The sequence below is a fragment of the Aspergillus nomiae genome (assembly GCF_001204775.2).
Source record: "Aspergillus nomiae NRRL 13137 chromosome Unknown contig00319, whole genome shotgun sequence".
NCBI lineage: Eukaryota > Fungi > Ascomycota > Eurotiomycetes > Eurotiales > Aspergillaceae > Aspergillus > Aspergillus nomiae.
In genome coordinates, this window is record NW_015378374.1 from 1 (window position 1) to 18,816 (window position 18,816).

Below are 18,816 nucleotides of genomic sequence, written 5' to 3' on the forward strand. Positions count from 1 at the left end.
AGAATGCTCCTGCTTTTTTGTGTTTCTTTTGGGTTAGTTTTGGGGGTTTTTAGGGTTGGGTTGGTTTATGGGCGTGTGTATGTTTGTATGTTTGGGTGTATGGGGGGTAGTGAGTATGGGCAGATGTGTAGTGTAAGAACGTACATGAAGGTACAGTAGCCAGTACGACGCTCCATACACCTTGGTATAGCCCCCGGAAGAGGACGTCTCGTTTTATAGCGCCTGTTGCGTCTTTGTAGAGGTGGTTGTAGTTTGGTGACTGGATGCGCGTTTTGAGTGTGTCCATTGGGTACACTAGGAAGTCGACGGTTACGGCTGCTATAGCGCCGGCCTTTGTTTGCTCGTTAGCTGGTTCAATTGAGGGTTCTGTTTGGTTTCGTTGGAGGTTTCTAGGAGTTGGGGTTTGACTATGATGTCTATATAATGTATGTATACTAGGGCATGGTGTGCTTGGAGACTTACAACCCAGATGTCGAGGCTACTGTTATCCATTCTAATGACTCAGGGTATGTAGATTGAAATTGAAGAAATATCTATAAACTAGTTCAAGAACTGCAGAAAAGAAAGATATCGACTTGAATCTTCACGATAACAGGATCTTATCTAATCGGTTATCGATGCCATGATGAGGTCATTGTACTTATCAGCATCACGTGTGGCAGACATGCCCTAGCAAGATTAGGGCATACCCCATCCATTCATCAGTTGATGTAGAGGACTTGCGCAGGACAAATGGATACGAAGGTTGGAGATGGGTGAGGTAGGTAGGAACCAAGACAGTCATATCCCGTAACTCTATTCGTCACTGGAATAAACAAACAGACATATTAACAGTCAGATACAATATTTTCCCTCCCTACGCCGTAAGGTCATGCATGCAATTCCCAGAATCCCCAGTTGAGACAAATCATCATCGGTCACCTCCTCTCCTCTATTTGGCGACCTCTCCGGGCAGCAGGTTTCCCTTGACCGCAAACATCTTACCCGTTGTCGCCGAAACGAAGCTGTCGATCTGGCGCGAGTACTGCTCCACCTGCCGGGTGTTGAGCATAGTCTCGAGGCGGCTGGGCTCCTGGGGAAGCTTGAACAGACGCTGGTACTCATCCTCGGGCAGGAGAGGCTGCTTGAGGGCCGCACGGCTGGCGTTCTCAGCCTTGCGCTTGGTTTGCCAGGCAGTGATCTTGGCCTGCTCACGAGCAAGCGAACGCTGGTAGTACTGGAAGTTGTTGGTCTCAGTGTGGTGGGTCTCGATGCTGTCCAGGAGAAGGTCGCAGTTCTTCTCGAGGAAGGGGTCGATGCTGAGAGACAGGTTGTCGTAGTTGGGGGCAAGAACGCTGTCCTTGGCGAAGGGGCCCTTCTCCAGAGCAGCCAGAGAGGGGGGGAGGTCGGTAGGAGTGGACTGAGCAGGGCACTGGAGCTGGTGGATGAAAGAGGTGATCAGGTGAGAGTTGCGGATTTCAACTGGAAGCTCAACGAAGATGTCCTGGTGTCTCAGGGTGGACTTTTGAAGCCTGGAAGACGTTAGTATGCCATCTAGATCACTTCGAGCACACGTATCGACTGATATAACAGACTACACTATGCCAACGCGGGAGAAAACATACTCCTCAGAGGTGAACTTGTTCTCCTTGAAAGCAGTCATGAACTTAGAAGACAGACGGAAGGCCCGCAGGCTCAAGCTTCCCTGGGCACTGCGGCTGACATCGTGCACAAGAGCAACTGTCCGCTCGTTCATCTCCTTCTGGTAAAAGAACTGGTTCTCGATCACGTTCATGTTGACGAAGTTACCCATGTTCGCGCTGGTGTACCAACCGACGTTGTTCGCATCGACGTTGACCTCCCGAAGCATGCGGATCATCTCAGCCTGGTAAGCCACGTTGGCCTTCGCACGAGGCGCAGCAGCAGCCGGGTTAGGGGCGGCGTTGTCGAAGTGCGAGTCGGCGGGCATCTCAACGACTGGGAATGGGAAAGAGTTCGTGATCTCCAAGGTACCGTCCACATCCATACCGACGATCGAACCGGTCGCAGTCGTCGGGAAAGACTGAGAGGAGTGCTTGATGATCTTCATGACCACCTATATGCGAACTTTGTAAGCATTATCATCGCCGTGAAAATAGCGGGGGGTGATTTTTCGCGGTCATTATCGTACCAAGGCATCGACCTTGACGGCCGTGAGGGGAACTTCTTTCCTGGTGTAATCATTAGCAGCCATTTTAACGAAACGATTTACGGCCAGCAGCAAGACTTACTCCGCCATATTGGATGTGCTGCCCAGGTATACGTTCGACGGCGACAATGGGATGACAGTCGGCGGCGATGGTTTGTGTGGATTGAATTCATCAATTTCCCACCGCCTAGCGCCCGATGGGGCTTAGTGCGCCAAGATCCTCACGGGACCAGTCTGGACACTTTGGGAACAACAACATCGGCCTTCAATATTCTGCCATGCTAAAATCTCCAGAAGAAATGTAATTCTCTGGGCGTATCTTCCCTGATAATGGCCGAGGCATCCCACCTCACAATCTCCCTGTATTGTTGCAGGTTGAGCTTATCGACAATGATACTCCCTAGTTGCTCCGCCGAACATCCTACTAATTAGTACTACTAAGCAGCCTTCATTAAGACTACCAAGCCGTTCCCCTCATTGCCCTCTCTTCCTATCATACTACCTTGAACTAACACCAACATTTATTGCAAACAATCAATAAAAATGCCCACCGAAACGTTCAATTACGGCGAAGACCACGCCCTCCAAACAGTGACAGTGACCACCTTATCAGAGACGCTCGACAATAAATACTGGATAATGTACATACTTCTCAATCTCAAATGTCCAACTTACCACACATCCACTATCGATAGGCCTACTAACCGTGTGAATCCAGCTTAATCCACGGCGGCGCCTGGCGCGATCCAAACATTGACGCCATCAACTTCGCCAACCCCGCCATATCCACCCTCACCAGCTCCTCGGAATACTCTCACGTCCTCCCGCACATCACTGCATTCGCATCTATTTCCTACCGTCTAAGCCCCCATCCGGACCACCCCCAGGACCAGTCGAGCACCAACTCCCGCGAATACCGCGGCTCCAAACACCCCGAGCATATCAATGACGTGCAAGCGGCCATAGCCTTCCTGCAACGCAAGTATGGGTTCGAAGACCGGTATATACTCGTCGGCCACAGCTGTGGCGCTACGCTGGCGTTCCAGTCGGTGATGGGCCAGTTTAATGCTGGCATATCGCACGGTCCGCTAGCTGTGGTGGGCTTGGCGGGGATATACGATCTGAAGTTACTCCGGGATACCCACAAGGAGATCCCGGCGTATCAGGAGATTGTAGAGGGGGCTTTTGGGGACGATGAGGCTGCGTGGGATGCTGTGTCTCCCGCCGTGGTCAAAGGGGCTGATGGTGTTGAGGGTGGGTGGACGGCTGGGCGGTGGGCGATTCTGGCGTACTTGTCTAAGGATTCGCTTGTGGATTTCCCGCAGCAGGAGGCTATGGATGCTACCCTTCGGGCTGGGTGGTGCGATGTGCAGTCTGAGGAAAATCCGAGATCTGTTGCGCTGCTGCCCCTAGAAGGTGAGCACGATGAATGCTGGGAGAAGGGAGAAGGGCTCGCGGAGGCTATTGCTTTTGCTATTGAGAAGCAGTTGGCAAGTAGCCTATGAAGAGCCTTAAGAGCCTTAACCTGTTTAATGGAGGCTTCCGTTTCTAATGGTTTGACCTCCAATGGACCCCTACAAAAATGTAATCCGTACAAATGAAGTGCATATTACGGGAATGGTAATTGCATTGGCAATTCATATTACGTTTCCCTAAGGCGAATTATGTGTATGAAACTAGTAAACATCAGAAGAAAAGAAATTAGACCAGCCATTTTCAAAGCTTCAAACGCCCACCATGTTCGTCATCATAAATTCAGAGTACAGAAAACTGAGAGAAAGAAACCGTTCGTACGCCTACCGTTGGAGAACAGCAAGCCATAACGAAAGGACAGATGAACATGTCACATAAAGGGAAGGCCCAGTTGAAAGTTGCAGGCGAGTATGTCGGATAGAGGAGGATGGGATACGGGATGATTTATGCGATAAGAAGAGGGGTGAATGGTGGGTCAGGAGCGGTTAAGGCATGGTGAGCATGGTATCGTGAAAACCAGAGAACATTAGAAATCGAAGAATGGTCACTCAAATGCCCATATCCATACGTCCAGAGGCAGCGTCACCCGCAACCCGCTCCTTCGGCTCGAAGCTCTGGTCTTCGTCATCGTCATCCTCGTCATCCTCCACTTCCTCGTCTTCGACGTACTTGACTTCCATCCCAGCATCACGAAGGCGCGTCTTCATGTCCTCGCGGTACTGATCCTGCCAGCGTGCTAGCGCCGCAGCGGCGTGAACTCTGAATCCGTAAATACGAGGCTCGTAACGGCTGGTGCTCTTTTCAGGGGCCAAGCCTGGGTAAACCTGGAAAAGCATGCTAGGGAAAGAAGCTCCAAAATAGGCACCGTCGATGGAAGCATGGCGAGAGGACTTGGGGTTGTAAAGGTCTTCGCATTTGGGGCAGTAAAGCCGGACAGTGCTCATGTTTGGGATGTCATGCTGGCCCATAGGCAGAAGTGGCTGACCTTCACACATAACACGGGGGCATTTGCCGAAGTCGCCCTTCTTGTACTTGTCGACCTAGACCTCAGTCAGAGAGTTATAACACTGCGGTGGTTCTCAAGGTAGTACATACCATCTTAGCAAGACCACGAGTGGTGACAATGTATCTTGCATGGACAAGTCCATAGAGATGACGTGCCGACTTTTCAATCTGTTCGCGTAGGTCGTCATCCGCATCCAGATCAAACACATCAGTCACCAGATCCAGCGCATACTGATAGTATGGCACCTCAGTGTTGAGGCCAGTAAGGTTAAAGCGATCGGTCAAATATTCCTCATCGATTTCGCAGAAGTACTCGTTTCCACGAGAGGAGATGAACTGTGTGCGCCAATTAGCTGTCTCGTCAGATATCGGCGGTAGGTAAACAGGGTGTCTCTGCTGAGCGGAGCGAAGAGTAGGATCGATTCTAAAGTAGTTGGGAACAACAGAAGGTGGAGGTGGAGTGCTAGACAGCTCCAACTGCTGCTGACTGGGCGAGGGAGACGCCATCCTTAGAATGCAGACGCAGAAAGGTGAGGTGATTCATGGAGCTGTGAAGTCGAGCAGAAGTGGCATCGCTTCCCGAAACGGAAATGTGTTTCTCCTTCCAATGTCCGACCCCTCCTGCTGCCACTGCCACTGCCACTGCCACTGCATCGTCCAGTATCATCATGCACCTTCCTCCACCTACAACCAAGTCGCAATCCCCCGCCCAGTCGCACATTGGCGCAATCGACGGTAAATTAGGAAAAGACTCACCCAATCTCTCCAGTAACTGGTATAGTCACTATCAGTCTCACTGTTGAAGTCCTCCATCATTTTGCCGGTGTTTCGTTCAAGAAAAGAGCAAGAGTTTCTGTTTCGAGTTTCTGGATCTAAAGGTAAGATTATTTCTTGACTTTGCCTGTAGCAGTTGCTGAGAGATAACTGGGTCAGATCCCAGAACAGGAGAACCCTCAGAACCACACAGCTGGAATAATCTTCCTTGGAGACTCCACGGTCACAGCTCGAGCAATAGTACGGAGAAACGTCAAGGGTTGTGGGATTCTTGAGTGGTTGCAGTGTGTGTCTCTTCCGCACGCCGTTCCTACTGTTATCAGCGGATTATCCTCTACGGGATTAGCGCGGGGTTGGCGGTGAGGTTATTGTCCGTGCTTTCAATCACCGCCTTGGTGATCTGGGGTCGACATCACACTAGGTAGACAGGGCGATTTTGTTCAATATGGCTGAATCCTGTCAATTGAACTGTCAAGTATGTCATGGCTACAATTATAATCCACTGTCCGATCTTACGTCAGCTTGTTAGATAGAGCACTGATCTATTAAGGAGTTTTTACTAACTATTACTGCTATCTACCTCAGCTGGTCAGACATGCACTGCATCTAAACACAAGATTGTTACCATCAGCAACGGCGAATGGACTTCGTATCCTAGGCTGGGACTCTATCTGAATTTTATGTCGCAATATTCCACCGAGAGATGACATCTCCTGAGAATTGGCGCCTCCTGTATGGATAAACAATGGACGTCATATGGATAACACTATTAGTATTTAGTATTTGTCTTGCGGATTGAGATTCCTAATCATGCTATCTAGTGAAGAGAGCTCATTGTGGCTTTGCATATTTAACGTATCGGAACCATCTCCAAGCTTGAGGAACTCATCTAGGCTATATCTAGGCTATCTAACTGTGCCAGCGGCTCCTACCTACCTCCCGAGTCCGGCAATATTCATTCCTCGACGGACTCTGTCTCTGTTTGCTGCGATGAAGACCTCGCAATCTCCGTGTCACCGTAGAAGAGAGAATAATTGGAACCGCCTTTTGACTCAGAACAGTTCAAGTCATGTTTTGAGACAGGCGTAACGAGGGGCTCGTTACCCCAAATTCGGGGGTCAAGAGACTGCTTGAACTTCTCTGAGTCAACCTCACTATATATCCTGCTAACGACAGATGGCTCACGTACATCTGTGTCTTGTTGTGCTCCAGAGACAGGTCGGACTCGGTCGGACAATGGGCAATGTGTTTTGGCGGCCCGCTTGCTTGTGCTCATATCGCTTGCGTCTCGCTTAGATGAAACGTTTTTCTGTGAATGGAATTGTACCTGTATGACTCGGTCATGGAGTGCATCACAGTCAATACCAATACGTCCACCTAATACAACAACAACGCCCCATGCGTTTGACGAGATAGCGCGCTCCAGCTCCTGTTCTGTATACTTCAGCTTAGTGCCTGCGAATGAGTCATCATAATCTGCAGTTGCCTGGATTGCCTCTTCTTGCAGTTGATAGTATTCGATGAGGTTCCTCAACTTGGACCCTTCACGGTGTTAGTATCACATTATAGTGATTTACAGGCGATAACATACAATGTTTGCTCTCCTTCAGGTGATAGAACGCCAGTGCCGTAGTGGGAAGAGAGGCTACTGGGATAGGTATTGGTGATCCTTCCTGGTTATACATCTGTATCGGAAGGATACGCTGGTTGAGGAAGGCGATTTTGGAGTTCCGGAGGATTCTCTCAAAATTACCCATCTGGACCTCCAAACGATCCCCCTTGGTTTCGATCCTATCCAGCCTGGTTTCCAGTTGACCCACTTTGGCTTCGACGCTGCCCATCCTGACTTCCAGTTGATCGACCTTGGTCTCAACTCTATCGAACCGGTTCTCCATATGAGTAAACCGTTTGCTGACATTCTTGAATTCTCCTTTCATATCCATCTCCAAGGTATGGAACCTGGCATCCACGCGATTGAATCGCTCGTTGACACTCTGGAACTCTCGCTTAATATCTTTATCACGAGCTGCGAGGTCCTTGTTTATTCGATGAAACTGCGGTTGAATGACACTTTTATAGAACTTGACCATCTCCTGAACCAAGTTCTTCTGCAACGTCTCTGTTCGCTGGATCATAGTGTCATCCAAACGTTGAGCCAAAAAGCCTTGTAACTCATTGGACCGTTGAAGCAGAGTCTCATCCATTCGCCTAGTCAGGGCTTCTTGGAACTCGTTGTTTCGTTGAATGAGGGTGGTATCCAGCTCGTTGGTGCGTTGGAGCATAGCTTGATGTATTTGATTTGACCGTTGGAGGAGTGACTCTTCCAACTGGTTTGAGCGTTGGACAAGCGATTCCTCTAACTGTTTCGAACGTTGAGCAAGTGAATCCTCTAACTGGCTCGAGCGCTGAAGCAAGGTCTCCTGTAACTCCGTGGACCGCCGGTCTATGGTCTCGTCTATATGCCTGGTCAACTCTGTGGACCGCCTTTCCATGGTCTCATCGATACGTCTGGCCAAGGCATCGTGCAGCTCATTTTTCTGCTGAAACAGGATAAACTGCAAGTTGTCCACTCGCGTGTTCAAGGACTCCTGTAGGTTGTCGACCCGCTGGTTGATGTTCTGGTTGAGGTCATCAAACTGCTGCCGCATCATTGCAGCCAACGTTGTTACCTCCATGGCTAGGTTGCAGTCGTATAATACTTCTTGGAATGGTGTAGGAGTGGGTTTATGCGAAAAGATATTGTTATTGATAGGGGTAATAACAATGAGGCAGAAGAGGTGGTATGTTGTAGGTTATCCATTGAAGCTCCAGATAAAGAAAGCAGCGACCCTTAAATAGTCCTCTCGGTGACAACAGCGACCGTGTTGTGCTGCCTTGTTCGCTACTAGAAATTTGCAAGTGAATATGATCAGCATATGGTTCTTTGTCTTGTCATTCACTGGTTAGGACTCACATTGCTTAATACAGTGATTGACAGTATGTTCCACTTCTGTCCGCAGTGGATCGCAGTGGATAGAATGATTTAATGAACGAGAAGCCATAAACTGCTAAAGCACCTGACGCAGCACGGTCTCTATATTTATACTGTTCATCTGCGTTCATGGTCCTCCTCTACCTTCTTGTAAATGGCTCTCTATATTATGCGTAACAGTCAACTGTACATTTCTTACCACCCCAGGCACTGGTTTGTGGTTTATTAACTACTATCTCCCAGAGACCAGTCTACAGACATCCTATACGGTACAATGTCAAGCGTGTCACAGTTAGACCTATCCAGCATAGTACTACTTTCTCTTTACTTAGACACAACAGACCAAGTACTAGTCCCGCCAGCTCTTTGTCCACAAAATCTCTGTGTCAAACAAGCAAAACAAAACATTGTCGCATTTCCGTAGCAACATTTCCGTATACCTAATCTACCTAAACATAAATCCCAGACTTATCAACCTCAATCTCTCAACCCCAGACCCCATCTTACAAAGAAGGATTGGCATTCTCAACCAACTGTTCGAAATAAGCCTGCAGAGCCATATTAGCATCACGCCTCTAGACAAATACTCTTCAAAAGCAAGAAACTCACCTGGAACCAAGTACCAGCCTCAGGAGCGGGTGTCAAGGCATCAGCATATCCGCAGTGCGCATCATAGCGCTCCGCAGAGGTATCGGAGGTGCCGTCACTCTCACCACCGGGCTTAACCCAGACGAAAGCGTCGACGAGCTCATCGCCTGTCTCGGTGGTCGGACGCACACCGAACCCGGTGTTCTTGACGTTGCACCAGTCGCCCCATTCGCTTTGGCCGGTGGGTTGGTTTCCGTTGCGGCCTGTGTGATTTGTTTTGTTAGCGGATTTGCGTCCATGTGGAAGATAAATGCAAAGGATAAATGCAAGACATACCCGTATCAACGATGAAGTGAGCATCAAAGCCAGCGCTCTTCAGCTGCGGAGCGAAGTTGTTGATGTAAGTCTTCTCGTCGCAGACTGGCTGCCCTGGGTGTAGGAAGGACATGTGTCGATGGACCAGGCGTTGTAGTTTGCGACGTTGGTGGCCAGACCGCGCACGGCGGCCGGGGACCCTGCGTTCTTGTACACGGAGGCGTACAGTTCGGCGGCGGGGCCAATGTTGGCGGGCCAGCCGAGCCATCCTGCGTGGCCTGTTGGGTGTTAGCTTGACGGTCTGAGAGTATTGTGTAGGGGGATGGTGCGCACCGGCATCAAGATACATGGCAACGTTGGGCAGGTTCAGCTGCTTCAGGGCGTAGTCGGTACATTCCAGATAGGCGTCCTGGGCGTTGGCGCACTTTTCGACGTTGAGGTTGGTGACCAGGTTGGCCAAGCTGTCGGGCTCTGTGGTGGATGTTAGTGAGTTGTTTCAGTTCCAAGGAACCATATTTGGGAATCTTTGTCAGGGAGAGAGGTGTAGACTCACCAATAACCAGGATGATCTGCGTGTCCGAGTACTTCTCCACCTGCTCCCGGATGGAATCAATATACGCCTTGTACTTCTCGACTCCACCGTCGCTGATCAGGAACTCTCCGTTACTGGCCAACGCCGCGCAGTCCCGGTCAGGCAGATCGTAGACGACGAAGATACCGGCTGTCTTCGCGCCGGCGTCGTTCTTGCTCTTGATGTCTTCGAGGAACTCGCCCATTGTGGGGACTTTGGCTGTTGTGTCACTGGGGTTGTGTGTTAGTGACTGGTTCGGTTCAAGAGTATGGGAAGGATTCATACAGCCAGTGGAAAGAGGGAACGTTGGCCGCAGCGCTGGCCTTCTCAGCCAGCTCGCCGGTCATAGATGGAATAGCAAGGCTCTCCACCTCGGACTTGTAGTACGGGTTCACGTAGAGGTCATATCCTTCGAATGGGTTTCCACCAGCTGTCGCCGTGGGAGCAGGGGCGCTCGACGCCGGAACAGACGACGAAGGAGACGGGGTGACGCTCGCCTGGGGGAGAGCACTGGCAGCGGAGAAAAGCAAGGGCGACAGCGCCCATAGGGCCTGCATGTTGGGGGTATGCATTCTGAACGGTCGAAGTAACTTGTTATCCACGATACTCTGAGCTGGTGTACTGGACTACCACGGGGTATCGAGTCCCCTTTATAGTACTTATTTCTCCGTCTAAATGAACTTCATGCAGAGGAATTGCCGAAAACTGGAGAAACGTAATTCGGCTAAAGACAAATAACCCCGGGTCTTCAACTCCGGCACCCTGTTTCATCCTTTTCATTTCAGATGCAGGCGTCGTTCCTTCAGAAGCCAAGACGGAAGCCCCCGTACCAGAACGGGCGCGGAGTGGGTGATCGTCATTCCATCGGCATTTGTCAGGGCTTAGTGTGGTTGTTTATTGCAGTACCTGGCAGATTGAGACACGCTCAGATTTAATTGAGCTTGTGTTGCACGGACTCGTGTAAATAGGCTATGTGTTCTGCACAACAGCCGACCCACATGAACACAAATCTCATGATGACAGAAGCAATGTCTGGAAATTTTTATAGGCAAAGAAACCCTACCGTGCCGTCCTTGGAGAGTGAGTCCTGGACGCTAACAACTTCTAGTATTAGAAGGGCCCTCACTTCCAAAGGTTGGTCCACAGCTTGATGGAAGGCCAAAGAGCAATGCCGATTTGCGAGAGATCTACCAGTATCTTTACAATTTATCCGACTGTCAATTACATCACCTTTCTTATGTTGAGACGAACTAGCTGATTACTATTTGGCGTGGCCCCTTTATAATTGTTACACTTCAATTAGTTTACGACGAATAGCATTAGACATTGCTTGTATATACCCCGGACAGAATTGTCCTCCCCCGCGTCTTCCACGGCTCGACGGATTCCGGGCCGAAATCAATACTAGTTAAGGATCATACGTGAGTCGTTTCACTATCCGGACCGGATTGGGTAGATATTCCACTGCTGGGGTAAAACTAGTGCCCTACTTACCGGACCTGAACCCTATTGGAGAGTTTTTCGCGAACTGAAGGTCTTCATTAAGCGTACCTGGTGCTACTATGAAGAAGATCCGATAGGGGATTGGTTATTTTCTCGAATGGTGCATTGATAAGGTTGGTGCTAAGGAAGAGAGGGTTCGAGGATAGAAATCCTCATCTATATTCCATCGCCCAAGACAATATATGCCATTTTTAGCCTCGCTTCTTTAGCCAGCTTTGTTAACAACACACCTTCGTTTTCTCCGCACTATTCCTCAATAGGTCAGTTCAGCAGGATGAAATAAGCCCTTTTTAGAAACAAAAGACCCCGAACATGTTTAGAACGTGAAGCGTGTGCGCGTGTGAGAGAAGCATATATGGAGAAAAATAGAGAGTAGCGGCTATTACTCGATTATAGACGTAACAATGCCGAAGCCAAGGACCTTACCACCCTCATGGATGATGAAGTTCTGGCCTTTTCTCATCGCAATCGGCACGGCCAGGTTGGCCGTGATGGACAGGTTATCACCGGGCTTCACCGTTTCCCTACTCCTCGGAAACGAGATAGAACCTTTCAGATCTATCCTACGGAAGTAGAACTGCGGTTGGTAGTGGTTGGGGAACGGTGTAGCGCGGCCACCCTCATCCATGTTCAGCACGTACACTTCCGCTTTGAAATCCGCGCACCACCTGGCCGTGCCCGGCGTGGCCAGCACGCAACCGCGCTCCACGTCCTCACGCTTGATGCCACGTAGCAGGACACCCACGTTCTCCCCTACCTCCGCCATGTCTACCGGCCTGCGGAACATCTCAACGCCCATACACACTGTCCCGGTCGTAGTGCCGACGCCCACGACCTCTACTTGGTCGCCGACTCGGATCACGCCGCGCTCCACACGGCCCGTGGCCACCATGCCACGACTAGAATGTGGGAAAGTCTCTTCAACCGGCATCCAGAACGGATCAGACAGCGCTCCCTCTGGCTCCGGGATGTACGCGTCCAACGCCTCCCCTAGACGTATGATCGCGCGCTCGCCCAGCTCGCCCCCGACTCCATTCAGCGCCTGCTGCGCCGAGCCCCTGATAATCGGCACGTCATTGCCCGGGAAGTCGTACGTGCGCAGCAGCTCGCGCACTTTCGTCTCCACCTGGCCGAGCTGCTGGTCATTAACCATGTCGCACTTGTTCAGAAATACGACGATGCGTGCCACGCCAGCTTGCCGTGCCAGTCGAACCTGCTCGCGTGTCTGCGGCATCGGGCCCTCCGTTGCCGACACGACCAGGATGGCGCCGTCCATCTGCACTGCGCCGCCGAGCACGTTCTTGATGTAGTCAGCGTGCCCCGGGAAGTCTACCTGACCGTAGCAGTGCGTCTGGGTCTCATACTCGATGTGCGCGGCCCGGGTGGTGGTACCGTGGACTTTCTTCTCCGGCGCGTGTTAATCTCCCCATGTGTCTTGGACTTGGTGGCCAGCGTCTTGGTGATGGCGGCCGCCAGGGTCGTCTTACCATGGCCGTTTTGACCAATGGTACTGATGTTGAAGTAGGGCTTGCTACTCGAAGACATGTTGCTGGCGTCCAATGTACTAGTACTGATGGCGAGCAGAAGTGTGTCTTAGGACAAGAGGGAGGGGGGAAAGCTGTATGTCAGAGACAGGTGCGGGGCAGTTGTCTCTCTTTCCATTTTGTTCTGTGTGCGCAGTGTTGATCCCTCAGGCGCCACAAAGCATAATGCAGAGGGCAATATGCCCTACTTTCTTGTGCACATATGATGAGCTAGTATGGCTACCACAGGCAAGGAGAGAATAAATGCAACACAGTTAGAATATGAGCAGAACGATCTGATTTTTCTTGGGTTGGTCTTAAAAAACAGCCGGGCTATATCATAGAGGATGGAGGTACAAGCATTTATCCAGTCAGATCTAAATCTCGATCGAACTCGGGAAGATCCGTCAGCCGGTGGGGCTGTACCGTCCATCGGAAGAAACAAGACGCATTGTTCTCCTACCAGAGTGAGCCCTCTTCAGGAGTGCAGCTTTCTTTTGGTATACAGTAAATGAATGACTGTAAACAAGTAGACGAAGACTGATATTCCTGAATGAGACTGAAGAAGTTGCACTCTAAACATCTCCCGTTTCAGGTATGGGACTGTAATCCCGGCAATCTGCATAATTTCTCCGTCTTAACTAGGAAGAAGTGAGTATTTCCGGGACAATGCATCAGGATTGCTACAACCCGTACCTAGGCACCTTGGATGACTGTATTTAGGTTTTGCTGATCGCCGTTTGAGAATTGATCGTGGAGGTATCCTCGGTCCGCGAGTCGTGTATCTCTGCCGCCAAGATGCGGAGTAGTTTCTGCAGGAAATTATACAATTTATATGGAGACGGTTGAGTCGGCTCGACGGGCCGAATTTCCGGGAAGGATTACTTATCAGCATAATGTATGACTATTGACTATACCGTGATTGAAGTTATGGATGGTATGATAGCTACGAGGTGGTAATGGATTGAAAATCAAACTTCTATTAATATTGGTATAGCTTATTTTATATAATAATAGAGAGATATTGTTACACCCAGGGCTTCCTCTAAGGACTCTACGATCAGTTAGCTAGTATTTGCCTAGCTGTGACTGTCAAACGTGACGAAGTCGGAATCATCGATTCTGTTGAGCTAAACTGACTCGAGGAAGACTGGTGTTTAGATCGGACACTGTATTCGGTCGACATACGGAGTATTAAAGGCATTTATGGACTGTGAGGATCTCTAATATTTCTCATGATAACGATTCTGTTGAGTATGTTGCATTGTTTCATGTCTAAGACACATGTGGTCATTTCGTGAAGTGCGGTCTAGGATGGTATAAAGAGCAGTATTGTATTTCAGTCTTTTATCGTGCAATTCATGTCGTTGATTCAGGAAAGACATTTTACTGAACAGTATTATTGGAACAGTAAATGTATCAACCAAGGTCAACTTCATTGAAGTTGCGATAGAACAATACTCCTGTATACAGGAGCCACCAGTGCTTGAGTACTTTCGTTTACTCCCTTTTCTCCCACTGAAGTGGATCGTTCATTTTATTTGTCGCCCAGAAGGGTATTTGATTTAATATAGAGGCTGACCACGTTAGCATTATACTAGGATTGAAGTGGGTGAAGCGCGAAACTGGAGTTGGATGGTGGCTCATTTACGAAGTAGATATACAGGTAATTGAGATTCAATTTATATGTTTCACTAATAGCCAATAGGGTTGATCACACCTCAGATATACGGTGTCTGTTCGCACAATAAACAAAAGAAATTATAGTAAATAAAGACTGTCAAAGCCTGTGTAGAACATGGAAACGCGGTTAGCTAAGAAATTGGAGGAGCACGGTTGCATTCGGCAAGAAATCGATGTAACCCGTCCGATCCCTCATATTCAGAAGCACTCTCAGGGAACCCGGTACTGGTGATCTCATGGAAGTATGCGCGGTCGCCGAGTTCGCTGATGTTGATACTTGAATACCCAGATGACGAGGATTGCTGCCACGGATTCTCACCGAACATAGTTACATCTTCGAAACTGAGCTTCGGCCCATAGTTTCCGAGAAGCCCCGGTGAAGCCTCTGTGTTGTTCTCTGAAGACATCATAGCCTGCCAATCAACTGCTTCGGGCGCTTGTGGCTCAGAGGCCCCCCTCGAGAAGAGGTAATCCAGCGTCTCCGGTGACCCGGGAACACTGGGGGCAAAGGGGAAGAGAAGTGCAAGGTCGGCACCCGTACGAATATCGAAGTCCTCGTCCTGCATGATCTTCCCTCGTTGGACGCCAACCTCGTCACAGAGCCGTTCGACAGTGGCTGCGTCACAGCCAGGGAATCGCACCCGGAGCGTCGACTTGTCGTGAAGCAAGATAGGCAGATCTCCCAGGGTGGACAGGCGTTTGAGGTCGTTGAGTACAGCAGCCAAGTCCTTGAGAGCACGCGCAAAGTCGGCAGAGAGGAAGTCCAAAAGGCCGTCCGAGTTGATGGTCTCGGAAGCGAAGGCTCCGGACGGATCAAACTTCTTCTGCAGACCAAAAGCGGTGATGGTAGGGGAAAGCTGGAAGTCAACAAAGGATCCCGGTGCAGTCCGAGGGATTCCCGTCATCTTCCGTTCAGCCTGATCTTGAAGGGCGCTCACGGCTTTGTACTTCTTATTCCCGCTGACTTCGTCAATGCCGTCAAACCGGACCTTCTGTCCTGAAAGGAAGAATGCCCGGACACCCATGGATACATTTTGAATGACCTGAGCGGGTGCAGCTGGGCCATGAGAGAAATACCGGGCACCACCGATCCGGCCGGCCCCTGCAGTATAGCCTCCCGCCGTACGGCCGAGAGTACCGCCGGTCAAGTTTGGGCGAAGAGTTGACGCAAAGGGTGCTTGAGAGGTAAGACGGCTGATGTTCGACGCAACGCGGGATGTCTTGTAGGCCGCACGGTCGCCCTGCAGTCCAGTTCGGAGATAAGAAACGAAGGTTCTCGCCCGAGTGGAATAGTGGCGGCGACGGGCCTGGCGAATTGCTGCAGCGCGGTTGATCGGCTGGTTTGGGGTTATGCGTGCATAAGCTGGCTGGAATCGTAGACCTCCATGTTGCACTTGTTCTGGGAACTTTGTCCTTATGGCTTTGCAGGCCTTCTCGTAGGCAAACCTGGGGCGGCGTCAGAACGGAGATATAGTCCGGGTGGAGTGGATAAGTGATTACTCACCTAGCTGCTCTCCAAAACTTTGGGAGCAGCAGGTGCCCGCTGGAAGGCGGCATCCTGATGCTGATGAAGAGAGATAGTCTAAATGAGACACGAAGATGGGGAAACCATCTACGAAATGGATAAGAGATCCAGGGAGATGGAGGAGATGACGGATGCGTGCCTGATGATAACGGCACAACGTGGCGGTGCAGCACATGATCGCCACTGCGTCATTGCCCATTCGAGTCATCCCCACGTGACCCTTCGGTTCCCGCCGTTCGACATTCGTACCGCGACTGTCGCCATCAATTGAGTCCTCTCATAATTCTTGCTAATTCGCCATATAAAATTCCTTATAATGGAGTACAGTGGAGCCTTTGACCAATTGTATAACTTTAGACAGTATATAGTAATGGCGTGCTTTGCTATCATTTAGTATTAAAATGTTCCCTATATAACACAGTAACACCGAAACTGTATATATTTCACACTACAAATGGTTATGAAGTACGGTGACTACTCCGTACAGCGGAACTCAATAGATATAATATGAATGATATAGAGCCTTCTAATTTCCGTTACAGCTAGTCTGTATGGGAAAACTTACTAAATATAATCCCCCGATACGAGCAATTTAAATCGCGTGCTAACTGAATTGCTTATCGGGTGTTTAACTGAACTAGGAGAAAGACAGTTCCCCACTCTAGAGGGGAAATTGACATCATGCCGCTGGATGGACCTGCCCTAACATTCGGCCTCTTCTGGTAGCTTATAAATGGTCTTGTGTACCCCTCGTTTATAACATTTTGCTCGCGCTCTTTGTCTGAATTCTTTGTTCTGATTCTTAATCTTGACACGTTTCAATAAAATATCCCTTTCCCCCTACTCAATTGCACAAAATGGCCAGCCTCCAGCACACCAAGTCAGTCCCTAGATCCTTAGGTATAGAAAGAATGAGCATCAATTAACACTATTCCTCAACAGAAAAACCTACACCCTGAACACCGGGGCCAAGATCCCCGCCATTGGTCTGGGAACCTGGCAATCCAAGCCCAACGAAGTGCGTGAAGCCGTGAAGAATGCTCTCCTGAAGGCTACCGCCACATTGACACGTACGTTGTCCCAATTGCCCCATCTGAAGTACAAGCAGTCAAACTAACCCAACCAGTGCCCTCGCCTACGGTAACGAAGCCGAAGTCGGCCAAGGCATCAAGGACTCCGGCGTGCCGCGCGAGCAGATCTGGATCACCACCAAGCTGGACAACACCTGGCACCACCGCGTGTCCGAGGGCATCGAGTCGTCCCTGAAGGACCTGGGCGTGGAGTACGTGGACCTCTACCTCGTGCACTGGCCCAGCAGCACCGACCCCAACGACAAGTCCAAGCACCTCCCGGACTGGGACTTCATCAAGACATGGCAAGAGGTGCAGAAGCTCCCCGCCACCGGCAAGGTCCGCAACATTGGGGTCTCGAACTTCGGCATCAAGAACCTCGAGAAGCTCCTCAATGACCCCAGCACGAAGATCGTCCCCGCCGTCAACCAGATCGAGCTGCACCCCAACAACCCCTCCCCCAAGCTGGTGGCCTACAATACCTCCAAGGGCATTCACTCGACCGGGTACTCTTGTCTCGGGTCGACCAACTCGCCTCTGTACAAGGACCCGACGCTGCTGCAGCTTGCCGAGAAGAAGGGTAAGACCCCCCAGCAGTGTCTGCTGCAGTGGGGTATCCAGAAGGGGTGGAGTGTGATCCCGAAGTCGGTGAGCAAGGAGCGCATTGATGCGAACTTTGAGCTGGATGGATGGAACCTGACCGATGAGGAAGTCGCTCAGCTCGATAACTTGAAGGATCGGTTTAAGGTCTGCGGTGATAGCTGGCTTCCTATCAAGGTCTTCTTTGGTGATGATGAGTAGATTTTAATATTGTGATTATAACGGCCCCATGGCATTTAGAGTATAGATATCCCCGAATTTGAATTGTATATACAAAGTCATCCATAACCCCCCAATTAATCAACATCTTCTAGATAGCCAATTCAAGATATGCACCCGCTGTGTATCTTTGTATGTTAGGCTGATATCAACTGTTAAATAGGAGAATACTCACTATCTAAAGTGTCGTGGGGATTTTCTCGCTAAAATGCCATTTGTGAAATTGGCTGATTTGTCTGCAGTACCGCATCACACAAACAAAATTTCTGTTTCTCTATCAGATGATCAGTCTTCGATATTCTCGGCTGTGACTAGATTCATATCCTCACAACGACAGCGTCGAAAGAAAGAGCAGCGATATCAACGTTGACTATTTCAATTTACCTGGCGAAATGCAATAAGATAAAGACCTGAGGTAAATCTAGTACTCAAGTTCCTCCTAATCCAAGTTCATGACCTCTTTCTCTCGATCCGGATGCTCATGGTTGTTTATGTATCCGCAATGGATGAACAGCCAAGTTTCAAGACGCCAATGTAGTCAAAAAGATGATATGAGAAGAATTAGAACGAGGCTGATGCCTGCCAGGCGTCCCAGTGGGGGCGATCATAGCCTGAGTGGGATATATGTGGTTTTTTATACCAGGTGTTGATCCTCCTGGTGGATCAATCCCCACAGTGTTTCCAGGTATCGGCTAATTAGGACTATGTTCTTGTCCCGACTGTATAATGGGAAGTTATATTTTATACATCTAGTCACCGTAACCCCCCACCCCCCGTTGAGATAATTGGACACAAACTGAAGAAATATACATTAAAGCTAAGCGGTAAG

General features: G+C 49.8%; 9 protein-coding genes across 9 annotated transcripts; 2 read left to right on the plus strand and 7 right to left on the minus strand.

Moving 5' to 3' along the window:
• Positions 1-49: 49 nt before the first annotated feature.
• On the minus strand, positions 50-492 carry ANOM_008639 (putative mitochondrial carrier protein; the record flags this gene model as incomplete). Its single annotated transcript, XM_015553895.1, has 2 exons — positions 50-331; positions 463-492. The coding sequence occupies 2 exons, from the start codon at positions 490-492 to the stop codon at positions 50-52; spliced, it is 312 nt and encodes a 103-aa protein (XP_015403662.1).
• Positions 493-674: 182 nt separating this feature from the next.
• On the minus strand, positions 675-2,311 carry ANOM_008640 (putative eukaryotic translation initiation factor 3 subunit EifCh; the record flags this gene model as incomplete). Its single annotated transcript, XM_015553896.1, has 4 exons — positions 675-1,511; positions 1,605-2,074; positions 2,150-2,189; positions 2,250-2,311. Coding segments are annotated over 4 exons (1,137 nt in total), but the record flags the coding sequence as incomplete, so codon positions are not given.
• A 399-nt stretch (positions 2,312-2,710) lies between these two features.
• ANOM_008641 (arylformamidase) lies at positions 2,711-3,672 on the plus strand (the record flags this gene model as incomplete). The annotated part of the gene is made up of 2 exons (XM_015553897.1): positions 2,711-2,808; positions 2,886-3,672. 2 exons carry the CDS (start codon positions 2,711-2,713, stop codon positions 3,670-3,672), a joined length of 885 nt encoding a protein of 294 aa, XP_015403663.1.
• Positions 3,673-4,114: 442 nt separating this feature from the next.
• On the minus strand, positions 4,115-5,688 carry ANOM_008642 (casein kinase II subunit beta family protein; the record flags this gene model as incomplete). The annotated part of the gene is made up of 3 exons (XM_015553898.1): positions 4,115-4,680; positions 4,736-4,981; positions 5,402-5,688. Coding segments are annotated over 3 exons (939 nt in total), but the record flags the coding sequence as incomplete, so codon positions are not given.
• A 686-nt stretch (positions 5,689-6,374) lies between these two features.
• Positions 6,375-8,094, minus strand: ANOM_008643 (uncharacterized protein; the record flags this gene model as incomplete). The annotated part of the gene is made up of 2 exons (XM_015553899.1): positions 6,375-6,961; positions 7,011-8,094. 2 exons carry the CDS (start codon positions 8,092-8,094, stop codon positions 6,375-6,377), a joined length of 1,671 nt encoding a protein of 556 aa, XP_015403665.1.
• A 799-nt stretch (positions 8,095-8,893) lies between these two features.
• On the minus strand, positions 8,894-10,724 carry ANOM_008644 (glycoside hydrolase family 6 protein; the record flags this gene model as incomplete). Its single annotated transcript, XM_015553900.1, has 6 exons — positions 8,894-8,938; positions 9,000-9,241; positions 9,315-9,764; positions 9,847-10,094; positions 10,150-10,490; positions 10,695-10,724. The coding sequence occupies 6 exons, from the start codon at positions 10,722-10,724 to the stop codon at positions 8,894-8,896; spliced, it is 1,356 nt and encodes a 451-aa protein (XP_015403668.1).
• Positions 10,725-11,749: 1,025 nt separating this feature from the next.
• Positions 11,750-12,912, minus strand: ANOM_008645 (elongation factor Tu; the record flags this gene model as incomplete). Its single annotated transcript, XM_015553901.1, has 2 exons — positions 11,750-12,700; positions 12,760-12,912. 2 exons carry the CDS (start codon positions 12,910-12,912, stop codon positions 11,750-11,752), a joined length of 1,104 nt encoding a protein of 367 aa, XP_015403667.1.
• A 1,652-nt stretch (positions 12,913-14,564) lies between these two features.
• Positions 14,565-16,200, minus strand: ANOM_008646 (uncharacterized protein). The gene is made up of 2 exons (XM_015553902.1): positions 16,078-16,200; positions 14,565-16,019 (listed from the first exon to the last, which is right to left on the minus strand). Exons 1-2 carry the CDS (start codon positions 16,128-16,130, stop codon positions 14,705-14,707), a joined length of 1,368 nt encoding a protein of 455 aa, XP_015403670.1. The 5' UTR covers positions 16,131-16,200; the 3' UTR covers positions 14,565-14,704.
• A 755-nt stretch (positions 16,201-16,955) lies between these two features.
• On the plus strand, positions 16,956-17,969 carry gcy1 (putative glycerol dehydrogenase Gcy1; the record flags this gene model as incomplete). Its single annotated transcript, XM_015553903.1, has 3 exons — positions 16,956-16,978; positions 17,041-17,172; positions 17,225-17,969. The coding sequence occupies 3 exons, from the start codon at positions 16,956-16,958 to the stop codon at positions 17,967-17,969; spliced, it is 900 nt and encodes a 299-aa protein (XP_015403669.1).
• Between the last annotated feature and the right edge of the window lie 847 nt (positions 17,970-18,816).

Bases quoted from the DNA above. Each gene is read 5' to 3' on its own strand.
- ANOM_008646 (XM_015553902.1), bottom strand. From the start codon at position 16,130: ATGCCGCCTTCCAGCGGGCACCTGCTGCTCCCAAAGTTTTGGAGAGCA. The intron at 16,020-16,077 runs GTGAGTAATCAC...ACGCCGCCCCAG, and splicing joins AAGTTTTGGAGAGCAGCTAG to GTTTGCCTACGAGAAGGCCT.